The sequence below is a fragment of the Myxocyprinus asiaticus genome, chromosome 4, assembly GCF_019703515.2.
Source record: "Myxocyprinus asiaticus isolate MX2 ecotype Aquarium Trade chromosome 4, UBuf_Myxa_2, whole genome shotgun sequence".
Classification (NCBI taxonomy): domain Eukaryota; kingdom Metazoa; phylum Chordata; class Actinopteri; order Cypriniformes; family Catostomidae; genus Myxocyprinus; species Myxocyprinus asiaticus.
In genome coordinates this window covers 55,000,356-55,019,507 of record NC_059347.1, presented here as the reverse complement: position 1 = coordinate 55,019,507, position 19,152 = coordinate 55,000,356, and the positions used below count along the sequence as shown (strand labels likewise).

Below are 19,152 nucleotides of genomic sequence, written 5' to 3'. Positions count from 1 at the left end.
CATGTTGTTTCATACATTATTGTAATTGTACACAAAAAATGAACTTTCATTATCATCAGTATTACTCTCATGTTCATAATGCTAAAAAAAACCATGTAACCATGGGAACTTAAATTAACTGAGTTGATTCAACTAAAAAAAGTGTCTTGTCAGCTTTACTTAATCCATTTGTGTTGGGACAGCATTTTTTTTTTGGTTCACTAAAACTGGGCAGAGGATTTTTAGTTCCCATGTAGCATGCTTTACATGGGACTAGGCAGGGAAAGTAAATATTAAAATTAGGTGTTATTTTATGTGTCTTTGTGCAAGATTAATATAAAGGGGAAACTTGTTAATGTTTAGTTATGTTGAGATTTAGAAGATTTTTTTTTTTTTTTTGTTATCTTGTAGTTTTGGGGGTTGGCATCATGGTGTAGAGTGACGCTTGAGCCTAGGTTGATAATTAAAACATTTTAAGTATTTTATAGGCTTTATCCATTGCTGTGCTATCCATAGAACAGTGACCAAGTTGCACTCAGTAGTTCATCCCACCAACATGTATTTAGCATTCTAACATTCCGTCACTAGCTACTAGTAGCTAGTATATCACTAAAAAAGTAATTTTGACATGTTCAATTTTGTTGGATTTACTTGATTCATTAAGGATCCCTCTACTTGAAGTATTTAAGTTTAAATTACGTGGTAATTTTAATTTAAGAAAAGTAATTTTAAACATGTGGAACCACTGTTCATGACTGAATCAAGTTCAGCCAGAGTTGTATTTTTTCAGTGAATAGGAGAGACCAGGGCTACTATTGTCACCCTTTTTATTCCACTTAATTTATTTCAGGGTGGGATTATGTTTGAAAGTCAATTTCTGTACAGGCAACTACAAAAAAGCTGTTCATCTTTTTTTCCATTTTTTCCCTGGGAAAATAGGTACAGTTCGTTTTACACAGTGTCGTATGTGCATGCAAGTGTAGGCTGACACAACGCAAACCTGCTATTTATTGACACTGATTGTAAAATGGAAACGAAGGCAGCACGTTTGCTCAGTGGTTAGCACTGTAACCTCACAACTAGAAGGTCCTGGGTTTGAGTGCGGGCTCAACTGGACCTTTCTGTGTGGAATTTGCATGTTCTCCTTGTGTTTGCATTGGTTTCCCCCACAAGTCCAGAACCATACAGGTTAAGTAAATTAGAGACTCTAAATTGCCCCGTAGATGTGAGTGAGAGTCCCCCAGTCTAAACCTCCTTTATTATAATTTAATGCATGGTAGTGTGATTTAATTGTATTTACATTTTTCCCCCAACAGCCATTACAGAAATATAATGAATTTTAGTTTGGAGGATAAAATTCACAAAACCTATACAGAGCCATTTTGAGAAGTTTTGATCTACATGTAGATGAATATGATGTTTAAAACCAACATACAGAAACACTGCTAGAGAAAAATAAGCATTTATGCAACTAGACAATTGACTCAAACCTGTTAGTTACTGAAATATAACACGTGACAACTTCTCAGAGTGACAACTAGTCCGTCACCCCTACATTGTTATGGAAAACAATCAATGACTTCATAAACATCAAAAATGTAATACAATCACAGTTAACTGACACATTAGTAGTACAAGTTTTAATTTCACTATTTGAGGCCAAAATCTTAAAACCTAATACTGAAAATAAAAACATTTAAACTTTAAAATTTTTCACAGGTAATTGAAATATTTTACAATTAATAATATTTTAAGTGTAATATCACACAGAAGAAAAATAATTTAGTGCAGTCCACAATTCTGGCACATTTCCTGCACATATAAACTGGTCATTAAAAGATCTCTGTGTTTTCTGGTTCTATCTGATCGTGTTGAGTTTGATCTGTGTGTTCGGTACTGTCTGGATTTTCTTCACGATCACCTGTGAAATAAACAGTATTATTTAATCAAATTAGAAAGTACAATCCAATATCGTGACTGATACTAAAGCTTTCAGATAAACCGTTAAACAAGCTACAAGTAAGACTGCTGGCTCTTACAGGATGGTATTCTGTGAATCTCTACTAATGTGGTTGCATGTCCGTTTGTCAGTGGAGGGAGTCGAGGAACAGCATCATGGAAAATTTCCTCTTCATCTGAATCCACTAGGCTCAGGACATCTCCTCTGTCATCATCTAAACTACTAGAAAGGAAATGACAGAACACTTCAGTTTTACTTATCCTTCTTGACATACTTACCCAGCTGTTATTAGTGTGAAGATTGAACAGCTGTTTGTTTTAAATGTATTTTCCATGTTCATACTTACCTAAATCCTAAACCTGAAAAAAATAATAAAAAAAATACGAAAAGTTAACACCCCAACACAGTTAAAAATGTAAATGTGAATTATTTCAAGGAATAGTTCACCCAAAAATGAAAATTCTTTGTGAATGTCACTTTAGTTTACTCACCTTCATGCCATCCCAGATGTGTTTGACTTTCTTTCTACTGCAGAACATAAACAAAGATTTGTAGAAGTATATCTCAGCTCTGTTGGTCAATTCTATGCAAGTTAATGGTGACCAAAACTTTGAAACTCTAAAAGCACATAAAGGCAGCATAAAAGTAATCCATAAGACTCAAGGGATTTAATCTACAGTATGTCTTCTGAAGCGATTCAATTGGTTTTGGTTGAGAACAGACCAGAATATAACTCCTTTAACACTATACATCTTGCCATGGCAGTCTCTAGGCGCGATCATGATTTAAAACTCAATTAAATTAAACAGTGCTTGACACGTGTAGAGCGCTATAGATTGTGCTAGGAAGTGTAGAGCTTGAAATCAGGATAGCCAAGGAGACTGCAGATGTCAACATTTACAGTAAAAAAAGGAGTTACATTATGTTCTGTTTTCACCCAAAATCAATTAGATCACTTAGGACGACATGGATTAAACCACTGGAGAAATATGGATTAATGTTATGCTGAATTTATGCGCTTTTTTGGACCTTCAAAGTTTTGGTCACCATTCACTTGCATTGTATGGACCTACAGAGCTGAGATATTCTTCTAAAAATCTTTGTTTGTGTTCTGTAGAAGTAAGAAAGTCATACACATCTAGGATGGCATGGGGAGAAGTAAATGATGATAGAATTTTCTTATTTTTGGATGAACTATCCCTTTAACAGAGAAGAATAATTATCTGACAAATGCATCCTTTTATCTAAATGAGCATTTATATGAATAATCTTTACATACAAGTCTTAAGGGATACATTTTTGCATGCGTATGCAGTGTTTTAGAGCTCCTTGGTCAGAACGACCCTGAAGGCCACATCCACAGTAATATGTTTTCATTTGATAAAGCATTAATTTTGCTATTTACGCCTCCCATCCACAGTAGAACAGCATTTTCCTCCCCCAAAAACGAGTGTTTAGAAAACGCTCTCCATTACTGGCTAGTTTGGAAAAAGATGATGCTAAAAAACAGAAATAGGAGTTTTCAAACAAAAACAGATTTGTGTGGATGTGGCCTAATACCATGTCTGAACGGGCATGACCAATGTCACATCATGCCGCAATGGCTTGAGGCTGTCTACACTGGATGCGTAGAAGCGAACGTTCTAAAAAGATGAGCTTTGAGCTGCACGGCAAGCATGTGCAGAACATCAGAAATAGAACAATGTGTCTGTGAACTGTCGGTGCGGCGCAATGGTCGCATCCAGTGTAGACAGCAACATTGATTACAATAGGAGCGTTTTAATTTTGACGCAATGCATCGTGCCGCATACTACAGTGTAGACAGGGTGCAAGTCCTATTTAGATGCGTTATCATATTCAGTATTAAATGTATACTTACCAATGCAAATTCTGTCACGCTTGGAATATATTGTCACACCAAGAACAATTCCAATCATGACTATTAAGACGGAAACAAAGACACCGACTGCAGCTCCTCCACCTGCAGTGGCTAAAAATAAAGTTTAAACATTGGCACAACTCTGTTCTTGTAAGAGGAAGAACTTTATGTGGGGCTGTCAAAAGAATGTTGTGTAATGTTTATGTAAAGGGAATGGTATGAAACAAGGTCTGAAACATGTTGTCTGGTAACATTCATGTATAGGTGTTGTGTTATTGCATCAGCATCACTAGCATTTGAAGTACTTCAAGAGCTGCAGGGTGTTTTAATTTAAAACACCCTGCTCACTGTTAAAGAGGTAGTTCACCCAAAAATTAAACTTCTCATCATTTTCTCACCCTCATACCATCCCAGATGTGTATTAATTTCTTTCTTCTGCAAAACACAAATGAAGACTTTTAGAAGAGTATTTCAGCTCTGTAGGTGCAATGCAAGAGGATGGTGGCCACAATTTTGAATCTCTAAAAATCACATAAGTCCGCATAAAAGTAATCCGTAAGACTCCAGTGGTTAAATCCTCTGAAGCGATATGATAGGTGTGGGTGATAAACAGATCAACATTTAAGTAAATTTTTACTGTAAATCTCACTTTGGACCAGCCCTGACCAGTAGGTGGCGATATGCACGAAAAACAAAGAAGAAGAAAGTGAAAATGGAGATTCATGGTAAAAAAAAGACTTACATTTTTATCTGCTTATCAACCACACCTATCTTATCGCTTCAGAAGACATGGATTTAACCACTGGAGTCTTATGGATTACTTTTATGCTGCCTTAATGTGATTTTTAGGGATTTAAAGCTCTGGTCACCATTCACTTGCCTTGTATGAACCTATAACAAAGCTAAAATTTTCTTCTAAAAATCTTCATTTGTGGTCTGTAGAAGAAAAAATGTCCCACATCTGGGATGGCATGAGGGTGAGAAATTATGAAAAAAAAAAAATCATTTTTGGGTAACCTATCCCTTTAAAAAATAATTTAGATTTTTTTTTTTTTTAACCCAAACACTCCAATGTGTGGATCACTGGGATAATTTAACTGGGTGAATCTCATTAAGGGTAATATTTCATTACAAGATCAAAAGAAATAAATATATATATATATATTTAGCTTAAAGAAAATGAAGCCTATTTTTAAAACCAATATATTTTTAACTGTGACATAATTTAAGATTAAAAATCTCATTACTGTTATGTGAAAAAAATAATTAGACATTATTTTAATTGTAAAGTATATACATATCATAGTAGTATTTGTTGTGCTGACTTAATGTTTGCTGATATAAATCCTTTTTTTTGGAATAAAAAAAAGAATCTAATGAAAATTGCAAGAACATTTAGGCAGGAAAAGGTGCGTAGTAACCATTAAATTAACGTCATAATGCAAAAAATCTTAATGGTCCTAAAAACGACTTCATTTTCTTTATTCAAAACTTCTTTTAAAACTGTGTTTAGAAATGTTTTAGAAATACTTTTTCTAAATTATCCAACTAGGATAAAATAGGCACAGCTGACAGAATGTAGTACTCTTATTATGAAAGATATATTGTATGTAATAATGTATAGCCACTGAATAGGAAACAAAACTCTCACTTACTCCTCACAGTTAGGTATAATTCCAGCTCTCTTGCACCAAGAGGGTTTTCACTATAGCAGTAGAAGATGCCCTCATCGTCTTTTGTTACGTTGACTATAGTGAGTGTGTATGTGGGTTTACTCTCAGATACAATGTATTTCGAGGTACTGTTGATGAGTTTGTTGTCCTTTTGTTTCCATACAGTCTTAGCTGGTGGGAGAGACTCAGTCTCTGTACAACTGAGGGTGACTGTACTGCCCTCCAGAGCAGTTACCAAAGGGGCTCCTAAAGGGTACGGCATCTCTGGAATACAGAGGATGAATATATAGATTTTAATACAGCCTGAGAATGTATAGTAGTGGAAGAAAATAAATAACAAGAAGCTGAAATAGTCTGGCAACATTTAAGCAAAATTATGTTCACTCTATACTTCCAGTGTGAGATACATAACAAGAAATGCAAATGCATATGAAAACCAGGTGCAGGTGTTCGGACTACATTAAAATCAAAATAGTTTCAATAAATATTTTTTTCTCAGGAAAATAATAGAAGCATCAGTTAACTATTAAAGGCAACTGTAGCAGTACACCCACACAACAACATCAATAACATACAGTAAAATTATCAATAACACATTGTTAAAGCATTCTTTAAAAGGTCAAATCTCACAAAAACATTTTGGGTAACATTTCACCCCAAAAATAAAAATAATTATTTTTTATATTTTTTCATAAATAATATTAAACATATTTTTTGTATCATTATAATAATTTATTTTCAATGGTGATTCTCATAAGATTCTCGTTACTGTAAAAATACAGAAAATATATACAAAAAATATATTTTTATTAAAATCAGCATAAATTAACAGCAGTACAACAAATACTATCATGATGTATATAAATACATTGCAATTTAAATATTTCACTTTACAGTAATGAGATGGGGGTATTTATTTGTCTTCATTTTTAAGCAAAATATATTTCCTTATTTCTGACATGTTCTTGACATATATATATATATACACTGGCGGTCAAAAGTTTGGAATAATGTACAGATTTTGCTGTTTCAGAAAGAAATTGGTACTTTAATTCACCAAAGTGGCATTCAAATGATCACAAAGTATAGTCAGGACATTACTGATGTAAAAAACAGCACCATCACTATTTGAAAAAAGTCATTTTTGATCAAATCTAGACAGACCCCATTTCCAGCAGCCATCACTCCAACACCTTATTCTTGAGTAATCATGATAAATTGCTAATTTGGTACTAGAAAATCACTTGCCATTATATCAAACACAGCTGAAAGCTATTTGGTTCATTAAATGAAGCTTAATATTGTCTTTGTTTTTGTTTTTGAGTTGCCACAGTATGCAATAGACTGCCATGTCTTAAGGTCAATATTAGGTCAAAAATGGTTAAAAAGAAACAGCTTTCTCTAGAAACTCATCAGTCAATCATTGTTTTGAGGAATGAAGGAATATACAATGCTTGAAACTTCAAAAAAACTGAAGATTTCATACAAAGGTGTACACAACAGTCTTCAAAGACAACTGGCTCTAACAAGGACAGAAAGAGATGTGGAAGGCCAGATGTACAACTAAACAAGAGGATAAGTACATCAGAGTCTCTAGTTTGAGAAATAGACGCCTCACATGTCCTCAGCTGACAGCTTCATTGAATTCTACCCGCTCAACACCAGTTTCATGTACAACAGTAAAGAGAAGACTCAGGGGTGCAGGTCTTATGGGAAGAACTGCAAAGAAAAAGCCACTTTTGAAACAGAAAAACAAAAAGAAAAGGTTAGAGTAGACAAAGAAACACAGACATTGGACAGCAGATAATTGGAAAAGAGTGTTATGGATCTTAACCCCATTGAGTTTCTGTGGGATCAGCTAGACTGTAAGGTGCGTGAGAAGCGCCCGACAAGACAGCCACATCTATGGCAAGTGCTACAGGAAGCGTGGGGAGAAATGTCACCTGAGTATCTGGACAAACTGACAGTTAGAATGCCAAGGATCTGCAAAGCTGTCATTGCTGCACATGGAGGATTTTTTGATGAGAACACTTTGAAGTAGTTTTAGAAGTTCTGAACATTTTTTTCAAATTGTAATAGTAATTTTTCACATTATTAATGTCTTGACTATACATTGTGATCAGTTGAATGCCACTTTGGTGAATAAAAGTACCAATTTCCTTCCATAAGAGCAAAATCTGTACATTATTCCAAACTTTTGGCCGCCAGTGTGTATACACACACACACACCCACTACCGGTCAAAACTTTTGAAACACTGAAATGTTTCTCATGATCTTAAAAATCTTTTGATCTGAAGGCGTATGCTTAAATGTTTGAAATTAGTTTTGTAGACAAAAATATAATTGTGCCACCAGAAGCCATTTTATTTTGTCACACATTATACATTTGCACATATACAGTGAAATTCTTTTTTTCACATATCCCAACTAAGCTGGGGTCAGAGTGCAGGATCAGCCATGATATGGTGCCCCTGGAGCAGATAGGGTCAAGGGCCTTGCTCAAGGGCCCAACAGTGGCATCTCAAAATTTAATTTAATAAAAAAAGAAAAAGTTTTTGAAATTGATGACTTGGACCAAATAATAAAGAAAAGCAGCCAATAAGCGCCCAACATAAAGTTGTGCTCAAAAGTTTGCATACCCTGGAAGAAAATTTGAAAGTTTGGCATTGATTTTGAAAATATAACTGATCATGCAAATAAAAACAAAATTGTCTTTTATTTAAGGATAGTGATCATATAAAGCCATTTATTATCCCATAGTTGTTTGGCTCCTTTTTAAATCATAATGATAACAGAAATCACCCAAATGGCCCTGATTAAAAGTTTACATACCCTTGAATGTTTGGCCTTGTTACAGACACACAAGGTGACACACACAGGTTTAAATGGCAATTAAAGGTTAATTTCCCACACCTGTGGCTTTTAAAATTGCAATTAGTGTCTGTGTATAAATAGTCAATGAGTTTGTTAGCTCTCACGTGGATGCACTGAGCAGGCTAGATACTGAGCCATGGGGAGCAGAAAAGAACTGTCAAAAGACCTGCGTAACAAGGTAATGGAACTTTATAAAGATGGAAAAAGATATAAAAAGATATCCAAAGCCTTGAAAATGCCAGTCAGTACTGTTCAATCACTTATTAAGAAGTGGAAAATTCAGGGATCTCTTGAAACCAAGCCAAGGTCAGGTAGACCAAGAAAGATTTCAGCCACAACTGCCAGAAGAATTGTTCGGGATACAAAGAAAAACCCACAGGTAACCTCAGGAGAAATACCGGCTGCTCTGGAAAAAGACGGTGTGGTTGTTACAAGGAGCAAAATACGACGATACTTGAACAAAAATGAGCTGCACGGTCGAGTTGCCAGAAAGAAGCCTTTGCTGCGCCAATGCCACAAAAAAGCCCGGTTACAATAAGCCCGACAACTCCTTGACACGCCTCACAGCCTCTGGCACACTGTAATTTGGAGTGATGAGACCAAAATAGAGCTTTATGGTCACAACCATAAGCGCTATGTTTTGAGAGGGGTCAACAAGGCCTATAGTGAAAAGAATACCATCCCCACTGTGAAGCATGGTGGTGGCTCACTGATGTTTTGGGGGGGGGGGGTGTGAGCTCTAAAGGCACGGGGAATCTTGTGAAAATTGATGGCAAGATGAATGCAGCATGTTATCAGAAAATACTGGCAGACAATATGCATTCTTCTGCACGAAAGCTGCGCATGGTACGCTCTTGGACTTTCCAGCACGACAATGACCCTAAGCACAAGGCCAAGTTGTCCTTCCAGTGGTTTCAGCAGAAAAAGGTGAAGGTTCTGGAGTGGCCATCACAGTCTCCTGACCTTAATATCATCGAACCACTCTGGGGAGATCTCAAACGTGCGGTTCATGCAAGATGACCAAAGACTTTGCATGACCTGGAGGCATTTTGCCAAGATGAATGGGCAGCTATACCACCTGCAAGAATTTGGGGCCTCATAGACAACTATTACAAAAGACTGCACGCTGTCATTGATGCTAAAGGAGGCAATACACAGTATTAAGAACTAAGGGTATGCAGACTTTTGAACAGGGGTCATTTCATTTTTTTCTTTGTTGCCATGTTTTGTTTTATGATTGTGCCATTCTGTTACAACCTACAGTTGAATATGAATCCCATAAGAAATAAAAGAAATGTGTTTTGCCTGCTCACTCATGTTTTCTTTAAAAATGGTACATATATTACCAATTCTCCGAGGGTATGCAAACGTTTGAGCACAACTGTAGATGGGAACTCCTTCAATACTGTTTAAAAAGCATCCCAGGGTGATCCCTCAAGAAGTTGGTTGAGAGAATGTAAAGAGTACATGTCTGCAAATTCTAGGCAAAGGGTGACTACTGTGAAGATGCTAAAATATAACACAGTTTTGATTTATTTTGGATTTTGTTTAGTCACAACATAATTCCCATAGTTCCATTTATGTTATTCCATAGTTTTGATGACTTTACTATTATTCTAAAATGTGAAAAAAAAATTATAATAAAGAATGAGTAAGTGTTTCAAAACTTTTGACCGGTAGTGTGTATGCGTATTTTATATATATATATATATATATATATATATATATATATATATATATATATATATATATATATATATATATATATATATATACATACACTGTATATGCAGTTTATACAGTACATGTTTATTATACAGTATATTAAAGGGATGAAAATTCTCTCATCATTTACTCACCCTCATGCCATCCAAATATGTTTGACTTTCTTCAGCAGAACACACACGAAGATTTATAGAAAATATCTCAGCCCTGTAGGGCCATACAATGCAAGTGAATGGTGATCAGACCTTTGTAGCTCCAAACATCACATAAAGGAAACATAAAAGTAATCCATATGACTCCAGTTTTTAAATCCATATCTTCAGAAGCGATATAACAGGTGTGGCTGAGAAACTGAACAATATTTATGTCCTTTACTCTAAATCTCCACTTTCACTTTCAGATGTAAAAGTGAAACTAAACAGGTACCACATGTGACTTTCAGATGAAAAAGTGAACGTGAAATTGGAGATTTAGAAAAAAAGGATTTACATTTTTAGATTTAAAATCTAAAACTGATATTATTCTAAAAATCTTTGTTTGTGTTCTGCTGAAGAAAGATGTACAGATCTGTGATGGCATGAGGGTGAGTAAATGATTAGAGAATTTTCATTTTTGGGTGAACTATCCCTTTAAATTTAAATACTGTAAATAATGTAACAAAATCAATCATGATCTTACTGAGGTTGAAGGAGCATGATTTCTCTACTCCAGTTATGTGATGTCCCACACACTTAACTTCCTCCTTATTGTGCAATATAAACCTGTTCACATGGACCTCCAAACGCTCTGTCTCTTGGGATGTGTTGATCATGGGACCCTTGGCTATAACAGTCTCTTCAAGGATCTCATGCCAGTCCAGGGTGGGCACTGGGTAGCCTCCATACCAGCTACATATGAACAATACATCGGATGGCTCATTTCCCAATTCCCAACTACACTCGGGGTGCCTCTCTGGAGCATCTGAAAAGACATGATTTGAGAGATGCTTAAATCTAAGTTCTGTGACAGCCAGTCTACCACAAAGCCAACAAAAATTACACTGGCCTTGATTCTGTGAAAAGCACTTAACATACTCTAACTAGATTTGCCCATGGAAAACTTAGCACCATGAATACTACGGTGTTGGTGGTTGAGAGGATGTTGCTATGCAGTTGCAAGTGTGTTTTAGGTGGTTATTAGCAAAGTCCCTTTCAAGGCAAGCCCGTCCATTCTGCGGCCATCTTGGGAACATTCCCAGGCAGCTATTTTTTATGGATACAAGCGGCATGAAAGTAAAGCTCCTATCTACTTGAATGAGGAAAGACTGAAATCTCCAAAATGGATGGTCAAGATTACAATCAAAGAACATATTTCAAATAAGTGTGAACATTTTACAACAACAACAGTATCATAAATCGTACTTCTTTATCTCAGATCACACTAAAAATTTCTCGAATAGTTAACCCAAAAATGAAATTCTCTCAACATTTACTTTTGTGGGTGAGAAACAGATCAATATTTTTTTTTGTAATTAAAAGATTTTATTGATTCCATATATATATATATATATATATATATATATATATATATATATATATATAACAGAATATTTGGAATCACGTTATATTATTTACAACCCTTCCTCCCGAACATTAGCCTCCCCACCCCACCACCCAATACAAACAGATACCCCAGTGGTCAAATACAACTGACAAAGACACACAAACAAAAAATAAAACAGAAGAAAATATTTAGAAATACATTTAAAAGAAGTATATGTTCAAAAACAAAAAGGCTACAACATACACATTTAAAACAACACGTCTCCCTCCACTGCCCCTCCCCGAGAGCCCTCCAAAAAGGCCAAATAGCTGCCCCACCTCCTGATGAACATATCCATGTTGCCTAGCCTTCTATATTACAACTCTTCCCAAGCTGCCAGCCTGCCCATCTCCTCGCACCACTCACGAAATGAGGGGGCTCCAGCTGACTTCCATCCTCTAAGGATAACCTGTCAACCCACCATAACACCAGCCAGGATCCAATTCTTCATGTACTTATCTCCTACATCAATGACTGCCCCGTCACCCAAAATACAGAGCCTGGGGCAAAAGGAGATCCGAGTACCCAATACGTCGGCCATAAAATTCTAGACCCTCAACCAGAACTCGTGTATTTTAAGACATCCCCAAAAAATATGGGTGGTGTCTCCATCTTCTAAATGGCATTGCCAGCAGGTGGGTGTGTCCTTAAGACCAAGCCTAAACAATTTAGAAGGGGTCCAATAAAATCTATGTAGAATCTTAAATTGCATAAGGTGCACCCTTGCATCTCTAGATGCAGACTTGACATTTTTAAGAATCCTAGCCCACACTCCCTCCTCCAAAAACAAATTTAAATCTTCCCATAATCTTTTGAGGGAATTTAAAGCTCCGTCCCCCAGACTCTGAATTAGCAGGGAGTAATACACTGATGCCTCATGACCTTCTCCAAAAGCAGTAATCACCACTCCCAGAGTATCTGCCGCACTAGGGGGGTGCGTGCCACTCCCAAAAACAGTGCAGAGTAGTGGATTTTTTGAAGAATGATGCATACTGTATGATCTGACCCCTTAGAACCGCCTTAAGTGCCTCCCAAGCCATGCCCACAGAGGATACAGAGGACCAGTTGGTCTCCATATAAACACTGATTTCAGTCTTTAACATTTGTTGGAAATCAGTATTTTGCAAAAGGGATACATTAAGGTGCCAACTATATGATTTCTTTTTCTCTGTATGTGGCAACACCTCTAAACTCACCAGGGCATGATCCAAGACTAAAATGTTTCCAATTGAGCAATCAACAACAGATGAAATGAGGGATTTGGATATAATAAAAAGAAATCTATTCTAGAATAAATCTTATGGACTGATGAAAAACATTTATAGTCTCTACCAGATGGGTTCAAAAGTCTCCAAATATATGTAAGACCAAGATTTTTACACATCCTGTGAAGCGTCAGTGTTGTTCTAGGGGGCTTACACACTTTTGCTTCACTATGATCAAGAATTGAGTCCATCAAAAGATTAAAGTCTCCTCCCAAAATTATATCATGAGGGCCAACTCAAAAGGAAACAAAAATGGCGCCCAGCTTCCTCCGAAAGCCAGAGTATGTACAGTGAGTCAATCCACTCACTAGAAAACCAATGGTTACTCACACATTGTTTCAATAAAAGACACTGCCTGATTGGGATATGTAAATACTTTGCTGCCATCCTTGGTGTTTATTCTCAGTCTGGTTGGAAACATCAGAGCAAAAGTGACCTTCCGCTGATGTAAGTGTTTCTTGCATTCCTTAAACCGATCGCGTTTCTCTCTTGCCGAGTTCGCAAAGTCCGGAAACAAGAAAATATTGTAATTCTTCCAAGAAAGCTTTCCTTAGCTCCTCGCCTGGCGCAACACGAGATCTTTATCGGATGATCTAAAAAATTTGGCCATAATCGATCGGGGCCTTCCTCCCTCAGCAGATCTGTGAGCTCGCACGATTTCCAGCTTGTGGCCTGTTATGTCAAGCAGACTCGGGAAATGCTCGTCAAGGAATTTCACCATATCTCTTCCCTCCTCATGCTCAGGAATTCCAACAATTCGAATGTTATTCCTGCGGCTTCTATTCTCAAGATCTTCAAGCGTTTCAAGAACACGTTCCAAATTAACTTTGGTCGTGGGCAGATTAGCGGCTAATTCCCTCTCTGATGACTCCAAATAATAGATTCGTTTTCAACATCTGTCACTCTTGTGACTAGCTCAGAGAATTTTTTTCCATCGCCGTAATCGATCGACGTATTACAGCGAGATCCTCCAAGTCCGCAAGTACTTTCGTCAATATTTAAGTCATTTTTTACTATAAATGTGAAAGTAGAGATTTATAGTAAAAAAAATAAGGGATTTCACTTCTGAAGACATGGATTTAACCACTCGAATCTTATGGATGACTTTTATGCTGCCTTTGTGTAATCTTGGAGTTTCAAAATGTTGGTACCCATTCACTTCCATTGTATGGACCTACAGTGTTGAGATTTAAAATGTTTAAAAATCTTCATTTGTGTTCTGTAGTAGAAAGTCATACACATCTGGGATGATGAGAGAATTTTCATTTGTGGGTGTACTATCCCTTTAATGAACAGTCGATGTCTGTAACTAAAAGTTGAGGCAGGATTTCCTGTTCTACATCCACCATATTGGGTGTTCCAAATCCTCCCATTCATTTTAATACAAGTACTCCATCTCCAGTTAAACAGTCTGTTATTAGGCATTGCTAAATGGTTGATAAGGGGTTCTGAGTGTTTGCTTTTCAATGGAAAATTCGATTCATTTCTTTTTAATCTAAAATGCAAAGCATACAGTGCAACCAGTGTGGACCGATTCCCGGACGAATTACTCTTTATAAGTTGGTTCTTCTGAATCAGTACTGCAAAACATAAAGTGCCTCCAAACGAATGAATGACTTTTATCAGGCCATTCTTTTTAGTAAATCAAAAACTTCCGAATGATAATTTCGACCGCATTTATTTAATTACGGTTAAATTCCAAAATGATTCATTTCTTCTTAACAAGCTCTGAATCTGAATGCTTAGGGGTTTATTCAAATGCCTAACCATAAGTTCGAGCAATGGTAATAGTGATGCTTGTCAAGCAAACACTTCAAATAACAATTAGACATTTAGCTGTACGTTACTATCAATTTTTTTTATATATTTCACCACAAAATAGTATACACTTTTAAAAATTACGTTTCAAAATGGGTTTCACAGACTGATGCCATAGAAGAACCTTTGAGAGTTTCATGGCTTTACCTGTCCTCTCTGTAAATGGATGACACCAAGATGATCATAGAATTTTAAAACATAATGTAACATCATGAATCAAAATTCTGTTTAATTGTAAAAGAACTATAAAGCAAAGCATAAATTGGTTCTTTTTGAATAGGATTCTTTGCCGAACAAAGAACCAATAAAGAACCTTTATTTTTAAGTGTATACTCGTGTATATAAAATCCCATTTGTTTGTCTTACAGTAAACTAGCAGTTCCTGGCTCTTGTTCACAGTTCTCATGGAGAAGGTATTTTGAGAAGCACATGTGTAGATCCCTTGATTACTTGGAAGGATGTTACTTATGGAAAACTCAAGAGATGACTTGCTCCCAGACGCTATGTAAGGATCATCCTGTGCTACATCTTCAACCATCCACGTCAGGTTTTGTGAGGGATAAGCTTCACTGGAACAATTAAAGAAAACATTGGAACCTCTTTTGACAAACAATGTTCCATTCTTTAGGGGAGTAGCTGGTTTTATGTCCAGTGATAAATTAGCTGGACCATCTGTAAAACAAACACATAAAAAAAAAAATCAAATGCACAACCATTACGTTTGGCTCTCAAAAGCCATCACTTATCTCAACCATCCTAAGAAATGGTTCTTAAAGCTGAAGAATGCACATTTTTCAGTGTTAAAATACTTTCTCTTATCCCAGCTTAATATGCAGAGACAATTATAAGTAAGCAATTTGTAGGTTAATTTTCTCGAAAACTGTGAACAGTGTGACTGTGTCACTACAAAATTCCTCTGTTTGGTTTGTGTGACCTTTCCATACCGACACAATATCATTAGCTCAACCAATAGAGTGCAACAGTGCCCCGCCCACTTATTCAGCATCTGGGTTCCGTATTTTTAAACCACAACAAAGACACTATTTTAATTGTAAAGTCCTACTATTAAGGTTTAAAACTACGTGTTGGTCAAGTGTAGTTATTAATTAATTAATACTTTTTTTCAGCACAGAATGTTAAAAGTATGCCAAAATATTTATTTATTATTATATAAGCGACTCAAGAGCAAGCATACAGTATATGCCTTATTTATTTTTCACTCTGCATGGCGGCTAACATGTAGAAGAAATAATATGTACCTAAATCCCAACATGTTCACATACTTTGATGAACTTGTTTTTAATGCTACAATTATTTAATAAATATTTTTTAATTACATTGCTTTTGTTTATTTATCAAATGTATAATAATTTCAGAATTTAAGGCATTAAGGCAGAACTATAAATGCAAATTACCACATAGGTCACTATGAGGAAACTGCAGTGTAGTTGCGACGCAGAAGTGCACATGGTTCACATGTGTGATTATAAAAACAATCTATTTTTAAAAAATACAAGCCCTTTGTTATGTCACGTCCAAACTTCCTGTTTCCAGAGGAATTATGTAAACGAAAAAGAAAACTGCACTTGTCAAGCCATTTCATTGGATCTTTAAGAACTTCAGAGTTTGTAACTAGCTTAAATTAAGTTGTAACATACACTCACCAGCCACTTTACTAGGTACACCTGTTCATCTACTTATTCATGCGATTATCTAATTAGCCAATCGTGTGGCAGCAGTATAATGTATAACATCCTGCAGATATGGGTCAGGCGCTTCAGTTAATGTTCACATCAACCATCAGAATGGGGAAAAAATGTGATCTCAGTGATTTCGTGGCATGATTGTTGGTGCCAGACGGGCTGGTTTGAGTATTTATGTAACTGCTGATCTCCTGGGATTTACACACGCAACAGTCTCCAGTGTATAGAGAATGGTGTGAAAAACAAAAAACATCCAGTGAGTGGCAGTTCTGCAGAAGAAAATGCCTTGTTGATGAGAGAGGTCAGCTGAGAATGGCCAGACTGGTTCGAACTAACAAAGTCTACGGTAACTCAGATAACCGCTCTGTACAATTGTGGTGAGCAGAATAGCATCTCAGAATGCACAACACATCAAACCTTGAGGCGGATGGGCTACAACAGCAGAAGACCACATTGGGTTCCACTTCTGTCAGCCAAGAACCAAAACTGAGGCTGCAGTGGGCCTACCATCTGTGTACCTTAGCAGAAATCCAGATTTGTCAGACCAGGTGATGTTTTTCCAATCATCTACTGTCCAGTTTTGGTGAGCCCGTGCCCACTGCAGCCTCAATTTCCTGTTCTAAGCTGACAGTAGTGGTACCCGGAGGGGTATTCTGCTGCTGTAGCCCATCTGCCTCAATGTTCGATGTGTTGTACGTTCAGAAATGCTTTTCTGCATAGAACTGTTGTGACGTGTGGAACTGCCGCTTGCTGGTTGTTTTTCACACCATTCTCTTTACACTCTAAAGACTGTTGTCCCAGGAGATCAGCAGTCACAGAAATACTCAAACCAGCCCGTCTGGCACCAACAATCATGCCACGGTCCAAATCACTGAGATCACATTTTTTCCACCACTCTGATGGTTAAAATTATTCACAAGAAATTACAATCATTTGTTCTGTTCGGTGACTTGTGTATGGTGGCAATCCTAGGCACCTCAGTCACATGGTGGCGGTTTTCTAGGTTCATGCAGAACAGTTAAACCAGAAAAACCTGTTTGAAGTTGGATTCCCTTTCTTACAGAAACTGCAGACACCTTTTGCAAATCAAGTCTTACCATTGTCACATTAGTCTGGTTAAGATATCCATAGCACCATACCAGCGATCTGAAGCTGAATTTTAGGGTGAGTTTGTCATGAGCCGTTAGGTAGATTGGTTTGACAATTATAAAGGCCTTCATCTATATTCTGCAGCCCAGTGATCCACAGGGAACCATTGTTTCCAATAGTAAGATGGGCTGATGGCTCAGAGGGGTTTTGGTTAACAACCATGACTCCATTTTTCATCCAAGAAGTACCACTTAAATACCATGGACATGATAATCGTTCAGTACTATGGTATGTATCAAAGTACCATGGTATTACCATCTGATACCTTCACTACTACCATAATACCTCCAAAGTATTTTTGTAAAGGACAATCTATCTATCTATCTAAACAATATAAAAACTCGAATAAGTTACATATCATCTTACCAGTTGGATGTGACAGATGAAACAGACACAAAACTATTGTGAATATTCTCACTGTAGCAACAGGCTGTCCCATCATACTGTGATGCACAATATTTCCCTTCTAATTTCGATCGAGTTTCCTTTCGTTGCCCGACAAAACGCATCAACCCTTTTTCTATGAATGAACAAAAAAATAACATGAAATATTATTTTGATAAAATCGTGTCCATAGTCTAGAATGATCCGGCCTGATTGGGCTTGCTTGGGCTTTGACTCTTGTATATTTCAATGTTACGTGTGATTTACGTCCATGTTCTACCTGTTTACTCGCTGTTCTTTCCCCGGAAACTTTGAAGTTGTTTTGTGACCACACCCTTCACCTGCGCTCTTAAAGAGACACACACCGTATTTAACTATTGTAAAAGGACCTCTTTTACTGCCAGATAAATATCAGGGCGATAAATGTCCTCATAAATAAAATAGTTTTTTCATTCTTTTATATATATATATATATATATATATATATATATATATATATATATATATATATATATATATATATATATTTTTTTACAATATATAAAATAATTATATAAATCACCTTATTTAAAAAAATAAAATAATAATAGATCAATATGTAATAACCTGTTTATGTCAGAGTAGTAAGCGTTCATGTCACGACCGCTAGAGGGCACCGAAGAGCTTTATATTTCTTATTAAACTGTACACGTTCATAATGAGTCACTGTACAAATCACCTTATTTATATAATTATTAATAATAACATAAATAATAACAATAACAATAATAATAATAATAATAATAATAATAAATACGATGACGATAACATGTTTCTAATAAGTCACGCCGTCAAAGCGGAACCATCTACCACGGTGTGAATTTACAAGATTAGCAAAACAAAGCATGAAGGAGCGGTACACTAGTGGGAGACCAGAGGCCGTTCTTTTTCAATGGATGTCTATGGGGAGACGCTTCAGTACGCTGAATAAACTGCTTTTGTGAGGAAACAGCTCTTCAGTTAATTAATTTACCACATGTCAGTTAATCATCAACTCGTTTTACCCTAAAAAAATCAGTTTGGAGTGAACTATGTGTGGAGGTTACTACGATAAAATTGCTGTTTTATAATAGAAGTCACGGGCGATTTTACGACAGTTGCGTTCCAGTTTACGGCTCAACC

General features: G+C 36.4%; 1 protein-coding gene across 1 annotated transcript; it reads right to left on the bottom strand.

Moving 5' to 3' along the window:
- Positions 1–846: 846 nt before the first annotated feature.
- LOC127438060 (V-set and immunoglobulin domain-containing protein 10-like) lies at positions 847–18,290 on the bottom strand. Its single transcript, XM_051693347.1, has 8 exons — positions 17,974–18,290; positions 15,122–15,427; positions 10,770–11,051; positions 5,474–5,755; positions 3,819–3,929; positions 2,286–2,298; positions 2,019–2,161; positions 847–1,900 (listed from the first exon to the last, which is right to left on the bottom strand). Exons 1-8 carry the CDS (start codon positions 18,047–18,049, stop codon positions 1,812–1,814), a joined length of 1,302 nt encoding a protein of 433 aa, XP_051549307.1. The 5' UTR covers positions 18,050–18,290; the 3' UTR covers positions 847–1,811.
- Positions 18,291–19,152: the final 862 nt, after the last annotated feature.